Source organism: Poromitra crassiceps, assembly GCF_964638095.1.
Source record: "Poromitra crassiceps genome assembly, chromosome: 6".
Classification (NCBI taxonomy): Eukaryota; Metazoa; Chordata; class Actinopteri; order Beryciformes; family Melamphaidae; genus Poromitra; species Poromitra crassiceps.
In genome coordinates this window covers 14,681,232-14,699,540 of record NC_139627.1, presented here as the reverse complement: position 1 = coordinate 14,699,540, position 18,309 = coordinate 14,681,232, and the positions used below count along the sequence as shown (strand labels likewise).

At 43.6% G+C, this 18,309-nt stretch overlaps 1 protein-coding gene across 1 annotated transcript in view; it reads left to right on the top strand.

The window, feature by feature from the left end:
* Nucleotides 1-18,309, top strand: part of ythdc2 (YTH domain containing 2) — a 55,257-nt gene that overhangs the window by 1,909 nt on the left and 35,039 nt on the right. The window contains exons 4-14 of the mRNA XM_083638971.1: nucleotides 179-375; nucleotides 3,182-3,384; nucleotides 4,052-4,218; nucleotides 4,883-4,985; nucleotides 7,064-7,220; nucleotides 9,942-10,049; nucleotides 10,194-10,345; nucleotides 12,325-12,457; nucleotides 14,616-14,742; nucleotides 16,221-16,286; nucleotides 17,294-17,472. Of these exons, the coding sequence (XP_083495097.1) occupies nucleotides 179-375; nucleotides 3,182-3,384; nucleotides 4,052-4,218; nucleotides 4,883-4,985; nucleotides 7,064-7,220; nucleotides 9,942-10,049; nucleotides 10,194-10,345; nucleotides 12,325-12,457; nucleotides 14,616-14,742; nucleotides 16,221-16,286; nucleotides 17,294-17,472 (1,592 nt within the window). The remainder of the gene's footprint in view (nucleotides 1-178; nucleotides 376-3,181; nucleotides 3,385-4,051; nucleotides 4,219-4,882; nucleotides 4,986-7,063; nucleotides 7,221-9,941; nucleotides 10,050-10,193; nucleotides 10,346-12,324; nucleotides 12,458-14,615; nucleotides 14,743-16,220; nucleotides 16,287-17,293; nucleotides 17,473-18,309) is intronic.

The following is an 18,309-nucleotide window of genomic DNA, read 5'->3' as shown; positions in this document are numbered from 1 at the left end:
TAGGTAAGCATCCAGCATTTGGACATAATTAAAGCCTCATTTTATCGGCCTGTCATATCGGCAGAAATCTTAGTTTCGGGTCCAATGCCGATATTTCATTTGAAAGCCTTTATCGGCCGATACGGACGTCGCGCCGAGAATGAGTGTCTCTGATTTGCCGTTTTCATCTTTGTTTCAGGAAAAGCTACCACCGCTTCCTCACCGTCAGAAAGAAGGAGGGTCTGGAGAAACCGCGGCCTGCCATGCCGCTCACGCTCTGCCACACCTCCCTGCACGCCGCGCGCAGCCTGCTGCAGAGGTTTCCCCTCACCTCTAAGGAGCGCTCAGACCTGCAGCCCCACACGGAGAGCACCGTGCCCATGACCGCGGAAGCTGGTGAGGCTGCGTTTGGGTCAGAAACTACTAGGGACTCTGTCATCCTTAAAATACTCAAATACCACTGCTCATCTGAACGCAGCGTTATTAGAGTTAGGGCTGCATAAACGGTTATTTTCCATTGTCAGCCATTCAACGGATTATTCTTGTGAGTAATCATTTTGTTAAAAAGTATGGATGCGCCCCCCCGCCCGGGTGGGCTCGTCCAAATCAAAACATTACAGTACAGTACAGTACACAAAAAATATTTCAAGCAAATAGTGTTTCAATGAACCACATAAAACTCTCTGCCTATTCTGGTCGTTCGGGGCGCCTGTTCGAAGGGAGGGGAACTCGTTGGAATAGTGTGATCCTCCCACGTGCTACTGTATGTGCTACTGGTGAAGCTTCCCCTGCAGGTGAAAAGAAGCAGCTGACTACTGCCCATGTCTCGGAGGAAGCATGGAGCCAGTTTCGGCTCTCCCCAGATCGGCAGAGGGTGGAGTAGCAACCAGGATAAATACATTAAAATTAGCACTAATGTGGGGATAAAAATGGGATCGAAAAATCAGGGGAGGGGGGGGGGGGGGGTCTGGAGTATGAATGCACGATGATATCAGCACGTCATCGGTATCGGCCGATAAATACTTAAAGGTCCCAATTCGTGCAGCTGTAACCTCTTAACACATTCACTGCCAGCCTTTTTTTTTTTACTGTAGGTAGGTTCTGCCAGAGGGTTTTTTGAGGATTCTGGCTCATTTTACAAGAGCCGAGGATTATTTTCTGCTTGGAGTTTGTGAACACAAAGTTCACAAAAGTACTAATAGAATGTGTGCTTTCTCTGTCTAAAAGAGTTAGTTTGTAGAGTTAGTAGTTATGTAGATATTAGCCGTTGAGTACAGCATGGTTTCAGCTGTCTGAGAGTGAAAGCTGAGATAATCGCAGTTTTGTGAAATTCAATCAAACAGGCAGAACAGTCACTTTAACCATTTATTTTTGGCATCAGTGAGAGATCAGACATCTGAACAATATAGTTCTGAACACCCTCTCCTTTAAACTCCTCCCTCCGTGGGCGTGTCTGGTGGCGTTTGTCACAAGCCAGTTTCTCCTGCCTGTCTGAGCAGTGAGCAGCCTCCCTCTCTGGCGGCCCCTCGTCGGCGAGTGTGGACTGTGGATGGGACTCAATCGTTTCTTGGATTTTCGGTTGAGAGCTTTGATGAAGCTTTGTGCGATTCTAGGCTTTATGCTGCCCACCCAGTCTATTTTTGGAACCCCACACCGTTGTGCGCCGGTGTGCAGCAGCGTGAAAGCGTTTTCGCCTACAGTATGAGAATGAGGCTCGTTCGTTCGGAATGCGTGCGATTCTGGCCTTTCTGCGGGTGTTTCAAAGTGTGTTTCACCCATAATCTATTATGCAAATTTGCAATCCCCCACGCCAGCACCGCTCTCCGCTCTCAGTGTGCTGCTGCTGGCGCGGCCGCTCTCGGGCGGGTCTGGTGACTGATGACTGTAAAATCGCCAAGCCATTTCCTTGGGAATGGCTTGCTCCCGCGGCTGTTTTTGGTTGGCTTTCTCTCTGTCGGGAGAGCACTGTCGCCACTTAGTTGGTCGGTAAAATAGATTATACACATTCAATACTTCCAATATTTTTATAGGAGACGTGGGGGACATTGATCCACGTAGCACGGTCAAAAAATTTATTTTTTATTTTTTGACGAGTCAACTCGTCATTGGCAGTGAACGGTTGGATTGTGTTTGACGAGTCAACTCGTCATTGGCAGTGAACGTGTTAAAAACGTGTGTCTCTGGTCCATAAAACATGATTCTGGATTAATCTGTCGAAAATATAGCAACCCCGTTTGTTGTGACGGAGTTCTCACTTCCTCATCTTGTCGCTTCCCAAGAATGGCCTGTTTCTATAATATATTCAGAACTAACAGTTCCCATTGGCCGCTGAGGGAGAGCCCGCCCCAGGCTCCCAGCGGCCAATCAGATTAGCGTCTGTGGACCAGCACGCTAGGTTGCGAGTTATCGTTAACTTAACGGTACTACGCTAAAGAGGACATCTCAAAATGCCTAGACTTACCGAATGCACCCCTGCAGTTGCTGGATCACGTACAGTTGGCGTCGCTCCAACTAGAAGTGTTAATTTTGTGGCTATAGACAAAATGGTGCAGGTAGCTTGTGTGAGAGAGACCCGCGCAGTATGCAGGAGGAAGCTAGTGACGTCCCAATTCCCCTCTGGGCAAACAAAGCGTTTGGGGGTGTGGCTTGGAGGAGACTGCAGGGGGACACTGGATAGGGACAAATCCAACTGTGGCAGTTCTGAGCGTGTGACCACTCATTACAGGGAGGGCTGACAGCAGTATATATGCATTTACAAGTAAAAACAGCTTTTGCACGGAATGGGACCTTTAAATAAAATAGCCTGAAACGAACATGAGGAGAGCATCAGCCAAGCTGTTTTAAGTAGGATGAATCTTACAGTTCTGTTTGAAGGAAAATGTTACATAAATTAAAGTATGGCATGTTTTACATGACCTAAGTTGAAGTCGTGTTCTTATTTTGCCTAGTGAATGTGTACATTTTGAAAAGCATTGTATTTCTGTCTGCATCTGCCAGTGGGCCATCACGATAAGCGTAGGCATAATAACGTGTTAATTCCACTACCGCAGAGACTTGCGCTTCTCTGAAATTAGGTGGGAAAAATGCACGCATATCGACATCGACAATCGGTCAAAAGATTTGGGAAACATCAGCATATCGGATATCGGCAAAAAAAAAAATCGATATCGTGCGTACATGATCCTTCCTTCTCGTCACTCAGATAACGCCCGGAACAAGAGCAGGGCGAGCGGCTGCCTGAGCAGCGGCGTTCCCCAGGTGCCCCAGAGGAGGAGTCCGTCAGAGCTGGACGCCTTCCGCCGCTCCCTGCCCGTGCATGACTGCCAGGAGGAGATTGTCCAGCTCATCAGGGACAACAAGGTGGTGCTGTTGGTGGGAGAGACTGGTTCTGGGAAAACCACGCAGGTAGGACATTGAGGAGACGCCATGACACTAACAAGATGTTAATCAATTATATAGGGCTGCACAATTAATCGACTATCAATCCACGGTCAGGATTTTGGCTTCCCACAATCCTGAAAACAAGAAGATCAAATATCGAGATAAAACGTCGAGTGAAGAGCCAGTTTGCCCATTTATTTCAAACCTTCCTTGGTAGAACATGACCGTTCAAAGAAATCCAGTGTTCAAAAGTTTTGTTGTTTGTTTGTTTGTTTTTTAGTTCAATAAATGCATGGTGTTCCCAAAGTTAAATCATGTTAAATAATCCTGATCTTAATTTTGGATCTGTGCTTGTTTCATATTGTACACACATAAATGGCAGCAAAATGGATTATTCTCTGTGTAGGAAGAGGGGCAACTTTGGTAGATAATTGGCACAAAGTAAAAACACACTGGTCATCACGCGTATGTACATTATACATGTTTGCCAACGTGAAGATCTATTTTTCATGTTTTTTCCACCGAACAAAATAAATACATTTCATATGCTGTCCCAATTTTTTTTTTTACCACCAAGTATAGAGTTCATATTTGTTATGGCTTTAATTATGCTGTTGATGTGATGGTGAACACATAAGCTTCCTTGCTGAATAGAATACCTGTTGACTTGATTCAAACTTGTGCTTGTCAGATCCCACAGTTCCTGCTGGATGACTGCAGTAGGAACGGGACCCCCTGCCGTATCTTCTGCACGCAGCCCAGGCGCCTGGCCGCCATCGCCATGGCCGAGAGGGTGGCAGCGGAGCGCGGCGAGAGCGTGGGCCAGACCGTCGGCTATCAGATCAGACTCGAGAGCAGGTAAACTCCACGACAGAGACCCTTACCAGACACTCCCACAACGCAGCCCAGTGTTTCCCATTCATATTACCGTAGTCTGATTTGTCCCTCCATAGTTTGTTTGTTCATTTTGTTCTCAAAGCAGGATTCCCACGGTCATGACATTCCTGGAAACGTTATGGAATTTGAAAAACTGTTTTCTAGGCCTGGAAAGGGTTTGGAATTAACATTGGATTGTTTTGGAGAAGTTTTGTAATTTACTATAATTTTTACGACAGTTTTATGACATACTGCAACTTTCTTGAAAAAAGTTATCTATCTATATAAAATTTTGAAGCCATTGTGACAAGACTGATCAGTGATGTCATAGGGAGGCACACACACATAGATGATGTCATCAGTGATATCATAATGGGGCACACACCACACACACGCACAAGGAGGCATTGTGACATCACTGATGCAATAACATTTAGTGAGCAACACACACACACACACACCCGCGCGCGGCAATAGGTCAGGCGAAGCCGAGGCCGTGCAACGGCCGAGCCTAGGCGCGCACGACATGCCTAGTCTTTTAAATTGACAAACATCAAGGGGTTATTTTCGTAATAATCATGAGCCCAAAATGTAACTTCATGAACAAGTTAACCTGCACCACGCTCTTTAACTTTGAATCCCATAGGATCTCTCCTAAGACACTAATGACCTTCTGCACCAGCGGAGTGTTCCTCAGAACGCTTATGAGTGGAGATGCCAGCTTGTCAGCCGTCACACATGTCATTGTGGTGAGCACCCCGACCAGTGGCATATGAGTAGGACATGCAATCTCTAATAACTGGGTTGGCTTTGTCTAATGACAGGATTTCACTTGTTGTGTCAATTGCTTTACCCTCTGATGGAAGTCCATTTGTTGCTAACGAGACAATCCCTGACCTATGGCATTCTGTTGCAGGAGCATTGCATTGCTCCAGAGGATGTCATTCTGTTGCAGGAGCATTGCATTGCTCCAGAGGATGTCATTCTGTTGCAGGAGCATTGCATTGCTCCAGAGGGATCACGTCATGTATTGGATTGCTTTCTGCCTATGCATGAATAACACACAAACTAATACTGTTCTGCTGCAGTGATAATTGTTATGATATCACCACATAATGAAGCCTAAGCAGTTTAATCACAGGATCTTTGCATCGAACCCTTCCTGCAACAGATTAAAGAGTAACTTAACCCCATGGTGAAACGTAACTGGCAGTCTGCTATTGGCTGGTCTATGGTGCCAGGTGCTGTCAACACCACCTGTTGTACTTGCTGTACTCTACAGAACAGAGGTGTCCAAATTCTTTCCTATGAAGGGCCAAAAATGTATCTGGATGGATGGCCGTGGGCCAAAAAATAAATGTTATGCAAAATTGCATTTTATTAAAATGTATTATAATGTATAGACAATTTACATTTTAAATCTAAAATAAATTCTCAAAATAATCTAAATGTTATTAGAACGTTTATTAACAACTTTTATTAGAGTTAGATTTAGAGTTGATTGGGGGGGGGGGGGGCTTAAACATTTTCAAAGGGAAAGACACCTTTCTGACACAAAGTGCATGCAACTCAAGGTGCGTAGCTCCAATCCTTGCCCATTTTTCCCCTCGCCAAAGATTAGCCTAACTTTGGAGCGCTGCTCAACCCCCTTACTGACATCCTACATGTAGGTTGACATGGTTGGTACCAATCGATTCCTTAGATCTTCTAGTTTCATATTTATAAGAAAATCACACTAGCTTTAAAAGTTTGTCCACCACAGCCTCCGAAATACAGTAATATCAGCCACGTTTTTTTTTTAATATCTTTTTTTGTCAAATCCATGGTGGGCCAAAACAAACATGACATCACCTGGCACAAAACACCAGCCAATAGCAGAAGGCCAGTTCAGTACCCTACGTTTCACCATTAGATAGCTTCACCACAAATGTGAGTTTGGGGTTTAGTTACTCTTTAAGCATGATCCCAGCGATAGACTGGGAAGTGGACTATAGGGAGTGCTATAGAAACATGGTCTCAAAACACATGGTCCTCAGATAAAGCCACACGAGCCATGTAAGGAAAAAGTGCCTCCAAACGAGCCATTTTTACTTCCTTAACTTTGTGACATCACAAAGTAACATTTAATTTGCCCCCGCCAACTGAATGCGGAAGACTAACCTTGTTGTCTGTAGCATAGCTGCATAGCATGTTGTCTGTAGCATAGCTGCATAGCATGTTGTCTGTAGCATAGCTGCATAGCATGTTGTCTGTAGCATAGCTGCATAGCATGTTGTCTGTAGCATAGCTGCATAGCATGTTGTCTGTAGCATAGCTGCATAGCATGTTGGCTGTAGCATAGCTGCATAGCATGTTGTCTGTAGCATAGCTGCATAGCATGTTGTCTGTAGCATAGCTGCATAGCATGTTGTCTGTAGCATAGCTGCATAGCATGTTGTCTGTAGCATAGCTGCATAGCATGTTGTCTGTAGCATAGCTGCATAGCATGGAAAAACGTTCAGAAAACAATCAACTGCACCACAGATGGATCTATCCTAATAGATCATCTTATCAGAGGTCCCGCCCCCTCAAAACAGCACATAATTAATGAGGGGAGAGACAGCACACACAAGTCCAACAGAAGGCTCTAGATTTTGGGGGAAAAAGGCAACAGAATTCATAACCTTCTTTGTAAAAACCCATCAGACTTGTTTGATACAGCAAAAAAAAGAGCATGAATGGGACCTTTAATCTGCCTCAGTCCAAACTCAGGGCTTTATCGTTATGACAAAATGTGAAAGGAGAGTAAGTGTGTCATGCTGAAGTCACTTGCTTGGTGTTTGACCAGGACGAGGTGCACGAGCGCGACGGGCTCACTGACTTCCTGCTGACCAAGATGCGGGATGTCCTGCAGAAGATCCCCACTCTCAAGCTCATCCTCTCCAGTGCTGCCATGGATGTGGACCTCTTCCTTCGCTACTTCGGTTCCTGCCCCGTTATCCACAGTAAGGCCCAGTAACCCCCCGATCCAAGTGACTTACTTTACCGACTGTTAATTACAGCTGCAACCATTAAGCCATTAGTTGTCAACTATTAGATGAATCGCTAACTATTTTGATAATCGATTAATTTTGTTAAGGGGAAAAAGGTCAAAATGATCTGATTTCAGCTTCTCAAATATATTTAAAGTCCCTGGAAACCAAAATCCACAAAAACCTTCTAACTATTACATTTAGGGTCTTATGTGAGTAATTGATTCTCATGACTTTTGCCATGACTGTCAAACCTAAATTTATATACTTTGCGACCTTCATCATCGTTCAAATTTGGCTGGTGGCTTATTAACATAGGTTCCTGTGATGTGATGAACTCAAAATGCTAAATAATAAAGAAATATTTCTGGTTTCCAGGGACTTTAAATATTGAATATTTTCTGGTTTCTTTACTCATGAATATATTTGGACTGTGGAGAAAACAAGACATTTAAGGATGTCATCTTGGGCTCTGGCATTTTCTGACATTTTTCACTTTTTTCAATATTTTATCTTCAATACTTATATATAACAGTACACAAACAAGTCAAAACACACAGGCTCAGGCACAGGAAAAGAAAAGAAAGAAAAAAACATGCAAACATCATCAAAATTCAATATTACAACGTGGTGCTACCAGCTACATAAGGCGCTTATGTGCTTATAAGAAATGTACATGGGATTCTGCGCGAGGGGTCCATGAGAAAGCAGCCAGGCGAGTCACCCTGGCTGGCGAAGGGGTACACAACAGGTCCCAGATAGTTAGACATTTTTTAATTGAGTTGGTTCTCAGGAACCTGAGCCTCTCCATCCGTATAACAGAGATCATGTCCGTCAACCACAATTGAAAAGGAGGTGAAGAGGGGGACTTCCATTCCTTCGGAATGAGTTTTTTGGCAACAGTTGTCCCCAGTGTCAGAGACTGTTGCACAGCTGTAGGGAAGTTCAGAGAGGACTCCGAGCAGCCGAAGATGGCGGGTTCTGCCTCCGGCTGAAGGGTTATTTTGTAGGCCATTGTCAAATTATTTTGGCCCAGAATCCTGTCAGTGAAGGGCAGAACCTGAAGGCATGAGACAGAGTGCCCTCTGACACCTGACACTTGTCACCTGTCGATCCATTTTTTATTGAGTCGATTTTTTTTTACAAGAAAGAAAAATACAAAACATAAAACCTACATACACAACCAGATTCAGACAGAACCCTCCCCCCCGCAGGACCCCCCCCCCCCCCCAAAAAAACAACAACAACAACAACAACAACAAAGATATTAGCTCACAGCATATATATATTCAATATAATATGTGCCCTTCAGGACATATCAACCCAGACGGGATCAATAAGTGGACAGTCTCCACCACGCAAAAAAAAAAAAGAAGAAAAAAAGACAAACGCAACCTAGCTATCATGGCGACGTCCATGGTCCCCTCGCACGGCTTCAACAAATGCATTCCACATGGTGATATTTTTTAATTTAGAGCCATGCATATGGGCCACCGACATCTTCATGACAGCCAGGTCCACAGCTGGAGAAGCCCATTGTTCAACAGACAGACTGAGGGGCAGTAAGGCCCAGCAACAGCCACGCCTCTCTGCCTCAAGGATCCATTCAACCCAGTGAAATCATTCAACAACAAAACAACAGGAGAACAAGGAACAGTGACTCCAACATGACGGACATCTTCCTGCCAACTTCTCTCCAAAATAAAGAAACGGCTGAGCATTCCCAGACCCTGTGTATAAAGCTTCCAGGGGTTGCCAGAGGGCATAATGTACAGTTAGGGCTTTGCGTTATAATGAATCAATCAATCAATTGGTGATTGGGGTTCCTGGAAGATACAATGATATTAATCCAAACCATATCCCAATTGATTATATTAGATGAAATAGAAAAGATCCCTACTCCAGCTGACATTTAGATGCAATGGTTTCACTATTTTCTGTCACTTTATAGACCAAACAACTAATCTATTAATCAAGAAAATAATCGACCATGAAAATAATGCCCCACTGTTAATGTTACAGGAATTTAGGTCTATAATATCAAATGAATGGCTGGTATCTCCCTTAAGGACAAGGGGAGAGGCTCAGTCATCCGTGAGAGACTCAGAGTAGAGCCGCTGCTCCGTTGCCTAGAAAGGAGCCAGTTGAGATGGTTTGGGCATCTGGTAAGGAGGCCACCTGGTGGCCTCCCTAAGGTAGCCTAGGTAAACCCAGCCATCACGTGACCTGCTCTCTCAGTTCCCAGTCCATAGTACCCATAGTACCCATAGTGACTGAGAACAGGTCTGAGAGCAGGTCACGTGGGGGATGGGTTTACCCAGGCTATCCCTAAGGAGGTGTTCCAGGCACCTCCAGCTGGGAGGGGGAGACCACGGGGCAGACCGAGGCCTAGGTGCAGAGATTATATCTCCACAATGGCCTGAGAACGCCTTGGGATCCCCCAGTCAGAGCTGGGGGGGATCATTCATATTAATGAGCAGAAACCGCCTGTTCTTGGTAAGGCTCAGAGAGATACTGGAAAGTGAAGGTGTCAAAATGGAGTGCGGGTGTTTTTGGTACATGACACCGACACACACACACACACACACACACACACACACACACACACACACACAGCTTTGAATGGACTTCAAGACAAAATAATAAAACATCAGAAAGTGTACAATTGTTCTTTTCTCCCATTGTTTAATATAGTCAAAGGAAGACTGTTTGAGGTGAAACCGTTCTTTCTGGAGGACATCCTGAGGATGACAGGCTATGCCAATAAGGACATGATGAAATACAAGAAGGACATGCAGAGAAGTATTCACCTTTATATCCATCAATCCTATATTTGTCTTGTTGCTTAAAATCATTCTGGCCAGTGACAATGAACAAAAGCGTCATGTTTAAATGGCCATGTCTAAATAAGGCGTGTTTGTGCATCCCATGTGCTGTGGTGCTCAGAGGAGAAGAAGCAGAAATCTCTGACCGAGTGGTGTAAAGCCGTGGAGGACGCTTCTCCCCAGGAGCAGCAGAGGAGCCAGACGTCGGCGTCTGGTGTCTCCCAGGACAACACCGACCTGGATGGGGCAGGGAACAGCGTCTTCGGTGATTCGGTAAAGCAGCGCAACTCCCTATGATGCTTGATTCAAGGTCTGGAACGTCTGGAAAAGTGTTAAAAATTCATTTCCAGGTCTTGAATAGTTTGGGAATTTGGAGAAAAAAAATGTCTGGAAAACTATGGAAAATGTTGTGGTTCATAATTCTAGCTTTTATGTTGTAGAGCAGAGCAATATGTCGGTTGTGCTGCAAATACCTTGCTGGTCGAGGGTGGTCTGCTGCTCTTGAGAGCTGTGTTATATTACGGTAGGTTAGCATGACAGCTAACGCCGCTTTGCATCCTAAGAACAATCTTTGTCTATATACAGTGATATGACCTAGTTAGCAGGGCCAAGAAGTCTATCTGCCTAAATCATATTGAACACCAGACAAAATCTTCAAAACAAATCAAAGTCTGGAAAAAGTTTGTAATTTTCTAATTGAAAATGTGTAGGAATGCTGACTGACTGTACAGTATGTAGATCAGGGATGGGCAACTTTGATGATAGAGAGGGCCACAAAAAAAATTCCTCGCTACCAGAGGGCCAGATTTTGCTGGGGGCCGAACGGCGCGGGCGCAAAGGATTTTAGGGGATAGGGATAGGGTTAGGGTTAGAGGAATAACTCATTTTAAATGAACAGTTGTGATGTCATTATTCAGTCTTAACCACCAATATTTGATCCTTTTCTCACTCACTCATGTCACCACCTGCTCTCCCTGCAGGGCTTGAAATTAACTTTTTTGACCACCTGCCAATATGGCTGCTAGATTTTAAAGTTACCAGCCAATTAGAATTTCCACTATCCAAAATGTTTTTCTTGAAATAAACCAGAATATGAGTGGGTTAATTTAAGCACAAGTATCAGTAAGTGGCCCGGGATTCTCAAAGCCTGTGTTGAGGGTCTCACAAGAACAAAAATGCACTCTTGAAGCTAAATAAATCCAAAACCAATGAGTTAATTATTTAAATTTTTACTTCAATGTAGAACAGTCATTTCTTACACATGAGATTACTTTGAGCCTTTTAGTCATAATAAAGATTATTGAAAGACATTCCATATTCCAGACAGAAATGTTATAACAGAAGTGGAGTATTGGCCAGAATGACCTATTCAGCGGGTTTCTTGCAGCGCGGGCCACACAGGGGGCGCTCGCGGGCCACACCCCTGATGTAGATTGTAGAGAGAGAGAGCGTTCAGGTAGCGCTACACGCGCTCTGGCAGCCATGTTGGAGGCATGCTGCTCGTGGACAGCAGTGAAGAAGAGCTGATTGCGTCTGGTGGTGGCTCACCTGGCAGCACGTGTGTACCACGGAGGCTCGGTCCTTCGCGTGGCCGTTCCGGGTTCGAATCTGATCCGTGGTCCTTTGCCGCATGTCATCCCCTCTCTCTCCCCCCACCTTTCCTGTCTGCCTACTGTCCTCTCTGATGAAAATAAAGGCAGAAATGCCCCCAAAAATATATATATTAAAAAAAGAAGAGGAGCTGATTGCATTTCCAAACTTAAGATTTTTTTTTTTTTATCATACACATGCAAAAAAGGATCAGGTTTTATTAGGCATTTCATCTTCAGCAGGGTACAAAGGACATTGTTTGAGCCACAGGACGTTTAAGTACGTTAGGGACATCATGTCATCTCATTAGGCAAGTTATTATTTAGGAGGAATTCTTTGCATAAACATTATCATCAATCAATAATAGACCTTGCTTTGGAAAATGTGTTTGTCAGTCAATTACATCAGCAGAAAATATTACTTTAAAAAAAAACTATACCTAGGGTATCAAATGTATGGTCTAAAATAAAATCTGAAATATCAAACCTATTTTAAACCCTTAGTATAGTATATCTCATGACACAATAAGGACAATGTAATGGTAACAATATTTTTTTAATGATAAGGCTGTTATTAATAGTTTTGAAGACATCTGCTAATGTGTGATCACATTATAAACCCGTCCAGTCAGGTTGAGGCCGTGTGCTGTTTTGTGATCACAGAGTGAGGAGAGGGTGAATGTGGACCCGTGGATCCTGAAGGAGATGGACTCCTGCATCTCCAACATTTTCCTCAACCAAGACGCCGATGCTTTCACTCAGCTCTTTAACCTCATCCTCAATGAAGATGTTAACGGTATGTCTCCCGTCAAATACGCTCATAGTGCCTTAGCTTTTATGTATGTTTAGGATCATGTTGCTCTTTCACACCACTTCAAGGCAGAATGAATGGCAAGCCGGTACTGCTCAACTAGTCTCACGTGGTCAGACCCAGAGCTGTGTATATAGAAGAGTCGCAACATCTCCATTCACTCCAATGGACCAGTTTTCTACTCTCAAGAGTTCCAGGAAGTAAGGAGTAAGGTCCTGGATTAAGCAGCACTGTCGAGTTGCAGCAAAATGGACAGTTTGTGTTGTACTTTGAAAAAATCTTTAATTGGCCAAATCTTTGCCTATACTGTATATTCAAGAAAAATATCGGTATCGGCATAATATCGGTATCGGCAGATATCCAAATTCAGGCATCGGAATCGGATCGGAAGTGAAAAAATGTGGATCGGTGCATCCCTAATTTAGGTTATACTGAGTTGTACTTGTATACTTATATACTCAGTGGACTACATGCACAGTGAGTGTTTAGTGTGTATTTAGGTTGTACTGAGTTGTACTTGTATACCGTAAATTCCGCACTATAAGCCGCACCGGAGTATAAGCCGCACCTGCAAAGTTGACTGTTTTTTACATATATAAGCCGCACCGGACTATAAGCCGCGGGTGTTTTAATGGTATTTTTTTTTTTTTGTGTTTTAATGTTTAATTACCATATGTAAGGGTTCATGCACAGAGGGGATTGTCGGGAAAGAGATGGCTGTTTGAGGAAGCTCCCATTTATTAACATTTCAACAAAACAACATAACACAACACCACCTGTGTTGTGTTATGTTATGTTATGTTATGTTGTTAAAAGAGGGCAAGAGAGGAAATTAAAACAGAAGTGGATTTATAGTTAGAAAGAGTGCTAAAAAAGAGAGTTTTTTTTTTTTTTTTTTTTTTGAAAAAATCCATAGATAAGCCGCACCGTTATATAAGCCGCAGGGGCCAAAAAAGGCCAAAAAACGGGAAAAAAGCCGCGGCTTATAGTCCGGAATTTACGGTACTTATATACTCAGTGGACTACATGCACAGCGAGTGTTTAGTGTGTATTTAGGTTGTACTGAGTTGTACTTGTATATTTATATACTCAGTGGACTACATGCACAGTGAGTGTTTAGTGTGTATTTAGGTTGTACTGAGTTGTACTTGTATATTTATATACTCAGTGGACTACATGCACAGTGAGTGTTTAGTGTGTATTTAGGTTGTACTGAGTTGTACTTGTATATTTATATACTCAGTGGACTACATGCACAGTGAGTGTTTAGTGTGTATTTAGGTTGTACTGAGTTGTACTTGTATATTTATATACTCAGTGGACTACATGCACAGTGAGTGTTTAGTGTGTATTTAGGTTGTACTGAGTTGTACTTGTATACTTATATACTCAGTGGACTACATGCACAGTGAGTGTTTAGTGTGTATTTAGGTTGTACTGAGTTGTACTTGTATACTTATATACTCAGTGGACTACATGCACAGCGAGTGTTTAGTGTGTATTTAGGTTGTACTGAGTTGTACTTGTATACTTATATACTCAGTGGACTACATGCACAGCGAGTGTTTAGTGTGTATTTAGGTTGTACTGAGTTGTACTTGTATATTTATATACTCAGTGGACTACATGCACAGTGAGTGTTTAGTGTGTATTTAGGTTGTACTGAGTTGTACTTGTATATTTATATACTCAGTGGACTACATGCACAGTGAGTGTTTAGTGTGTATTTAGGTTGTACTGAGTTGTACTTGTATACTTATATACTCAGTGGACTACATGCACAGTGAGTGTTTAGTGTGTATTTAGGTTGTACTGAGTTGTACTTGTATATTTATATACTCAGTGGACTACATGCACAGTGAGTGTTTAGTGTGTATTTAGGTTGTACTGAGTTGTACTTGTATATTTATATACTCAGTGGACTACATGCACAGTGAGTGTTTAGTGTGTATTTAGGTTGTACTGAGTTGTACTTGTATATTTATATACTCAGTGGACTACATGCACAGTGAGTGTTTAGTGTGTATTTAGGTTGTACTGAGTTGTACTTGTATATTTATATACTCAGTGGACTACATGCACAGTGAGTGTTTAGTGTGTATTTAGGTTGTACTGAGTTGTACTTGTATATTTATATACTCAGTGGACTACATGCACAGTGGGACGAGTCTCACACCTCTGATGGTGGCAGCAGGCAGAGGTTTCCTCAGGCAGATGGAGCAGCTGCTCAACATGGGGGCCAGCATCAACATGAAGGCATCAAATGGCTGGTAGGGCGTCCATTATATTATACTACTGCCACCAGATGATACTAGGGGTGTCACGATACACTCAGTTCACGATACGGTACACGATATTGGGTTCACGATAACGATACGATACGATATTTTAACAATATTTTTTTGCGATCGATTTGTAAGTTGAGGGGGCATCCTCCACGCTAATTTGAGTCATTTCACCATTTTCATCCTCCGTGTCTGTAACGTCCCTCGTCTGTTCAAACAAAGCAATGAAAAGGAGAGCGAGCATGCAATCAGATGCAGATCAGTGCCACCATGTTCAGCTTCTTTTTCTCGCGATATGAGATTTCATCTCAACGATACATATTGTCACGTTTTGATATCGCGATATATTGTGGGACGATATATTGTGACATCCCTACATTATACACCACTGTGTTCAATATAGTAACATCACGGTTGAGACATTGCTATTATGTGCTATAATTCACATACAAATCTCTTGATTCATTCCATTGGGCAGCAGTGTCTTCATGTAGCCTGCCGAGGTTCCCTTAAAAGCCTGGAAAGAGAGACGCCTGTGTGGGTGTTGCAGTGGTCTATTCCCTGCCTAGGGCCGCAGGTTCGAGCCTCCATTGTTACCTTTGGCTTGGCTCGGGCATTCCTACAGAGACAATTGGCCGTGTCTGCGGGAGGAAGCCGTACAAGGGTATGTGTCCTGGTCGTTGCAATAGCGCCTCCTCAGTCGGGGCGCCTGTTCAGCGAGGAGGGGAACCGGGGGGAATAGCGTGTCGCTCTGCATGCACTACGTCCTGTCGGTGAAACCCCTCGCTGTCAGGTGAAAAGAAGCGCCCGGCGACTGCACATGTATCAGAGGAGGCATGTGAGCGTCAACACCCTCCCCAGATCGGCAGAGGGGGTGGAGCAATGACCGGGACAGCTTAGGTAGGGGACATTGGCTAAGTAATACCGCATTCATGACAAACTCGGACCGCCAGAAGTTTCAACTCGGAACCTCCGCCCCAGGCATATTTGCGTTCACGCTGCACTTCCCGGTCGGAGGGAAAACACAGGGAAAAACCAAAGAGGGTTCTGGGAAGTGGAGGCGGTAATGCTACATTTTGGATGAGATGTGTGTCAAGTCGGACAAAGCGGAGCTCTGAATGACATCCGAATTTCCAAACTGTAATTCCGGCCAGGACGACCGTTCAATTCACTTTTTACATGTCGGAACCATCGTCGGAACCATTTTTCCCGGTGGTCCCAGTTGTCTTGAACGGGGTATTAGAAGCTATATGGACACAAGCCCTTAGGCAGGGGACATTGGCTAAGTACATTTGGGATAAAAAAGGGAAAAAATAAATGAAAAAAAGCCTGGAAACCACATAAAAGCGTGTGTCCGAGTTTGGCCAAGGCTGTAAATAAATAAAGTGTTTTTGTTTCAGGACGGCTTTAAATAAAGTGTTTTTGTTTCAGGACCGCTTTAAATAAAGTGTTTTTTGTTTCAGGACTGCTTTCGACTGGGCCAAGCACTTCCAGCAGGCCGAAGCTTTGGATCTATTGGAATCCTACATGTAAGAGTGCTTATGATGCATAGAACATCTCATTTATGCCATGTGGATGGACTTCTCTAAATCATATCTGTAGCTCAGGAGGTAGAGCGGGTCGTCCGCTAATCACTTTGGATAAATGAGGTCGGTGGTTCGATCCCCGCCTCCTCCAGTCTGCGTGTCGAAGTGTCCTTGGGCAAGATACTGAACCCCAAATTGCTCCCGATGGTGTGCCAGCAGCACCCTGTGTGGTAGCCTGCCACCATCGGTGTATGAATGGGTGAATGTACCTACTGATTGTAAAGCGCTTTGGATAAAAGCGCTATATAAATGCAGGCCATTTACCATTTATGTAAAACACGCCTTTAAAAAAAAATGTGATGTCACATTTTCTTTCAAACAAAACTGTAAGATTCATCCTACTTAAAGAGGCTTGGATGATGCTCTCCCTGGGTTAGGGGTTAGCGTCATTTAAGCGTCATTTCATCGGCCTGTCATATTGGCAGAAATGTCAGATTCGGCCGATGCCGATCTTTCATTCTAAAGCCTTTATTGGGCCGATAGAGCTTGCATGCTTGTTGAGTACCCTATGCTGAGATCAGCGGGAGGAGCACCATGCTTGTTGAGTACCCTTGTTTGAGATCAGCGGGAGGAGCACCATGTTTGTGAAAATGCAAGAGAACAAGGCATGACGTCAGGCTGGCTAGCTCTATACCAATGTCGATTTCATCGTGCATCCTTTGCAGGAATATTGTACGGGCACTAAAGCCCTTTAATCTACTGCTGTGTAGTCATTGGATTTTGCTCTGCATAATTTTTTTTGCCAAATGTCCAATATCGTCCCTGTCGGGCGGAAACCTCACCAGCGGAAGATGTTATATTACTGGTTATTAATATTATTTCGATTACACTATGTTAAAATGGGAACGTTTTTTCTTCCTTGTGAAAAATTGCTTTTTTGGAGATACAATGTTTCTGGCCGACAGCGACGATAATGTCAAATTAATTCTCCTTCCACACCTACCGTCCAGCCCATTGCAAGAAGTGAGCAGAGCGGATGAGGCGGCCCTGGTGCAGTCTGGGAGTGCGGAGCTGAGCGCCGAGGACCAGGAGCTGCTGCAGGTCTACCACCACAGCTTCGACGACGACCGCGTGGACCTGGACCTCATCATGCATCTGCTGCACAACATCTGCTCCACCTCCGACGACGGTGAGGGCCACCGATCATCTGCACACTTACAATAGAGCCTCATTAGAGAGCAGTAGGCTGCAAGGCGACAGCAAAACATTTGGATAATTGATCAATCTGACAGCCTCTTAGAGCAGTTGGTCAGTTCACGAAGAAACCTGAATATTCCGTGGCATCATAATCATCATGCCAGGTCCCAGTAACTGTCGCTCATTGTCACCCGTTGGCATTTTGCGACAGTAATAATCATAATAGTCTGTTTGAATATGCCGCTCGACCCCTCCCATTCTAAAAAACAACAACCCAAATGATGAAGTAAACTTGCTTTCTACTGGACCTCTTCACTTAGCATTGTGGAACATAGTCTGACTCAACAGAAGTAGGCTGCGGTTTATAAGCTCTGTCATTATCGGCCTGTTTTCAAAAGTAGCCTACCCGTCGCTACCTGAAACAACAACAATCTGTGAGCCAGCAACCTGCATGCTGAAAATGGCAGGTTTTACATGCTCAACATATATATATATATATATATATATATATATATATATATATATATATATATATATATATATGTATATATATATATATATATATATATATATATATATATATATATATATATGTATATATATATGTATATATATATTTAAGCAATATAGCATGAGAGCTAGTGTGTTGTGGCAAATATATCCCGCTGATCAGTTGTTGTATGTATGTATTATTTTTTTGAGGTAACCAAAGGCTTTTAGTAAGAGAGTTGCAATGGCAACCAATAACCCATGGCCATGGGTTATTGGAGTGGGTTATTGGATTTATACAATGGCTGTGAACCAATCAGATTGCTTGATTTGAGAGAGC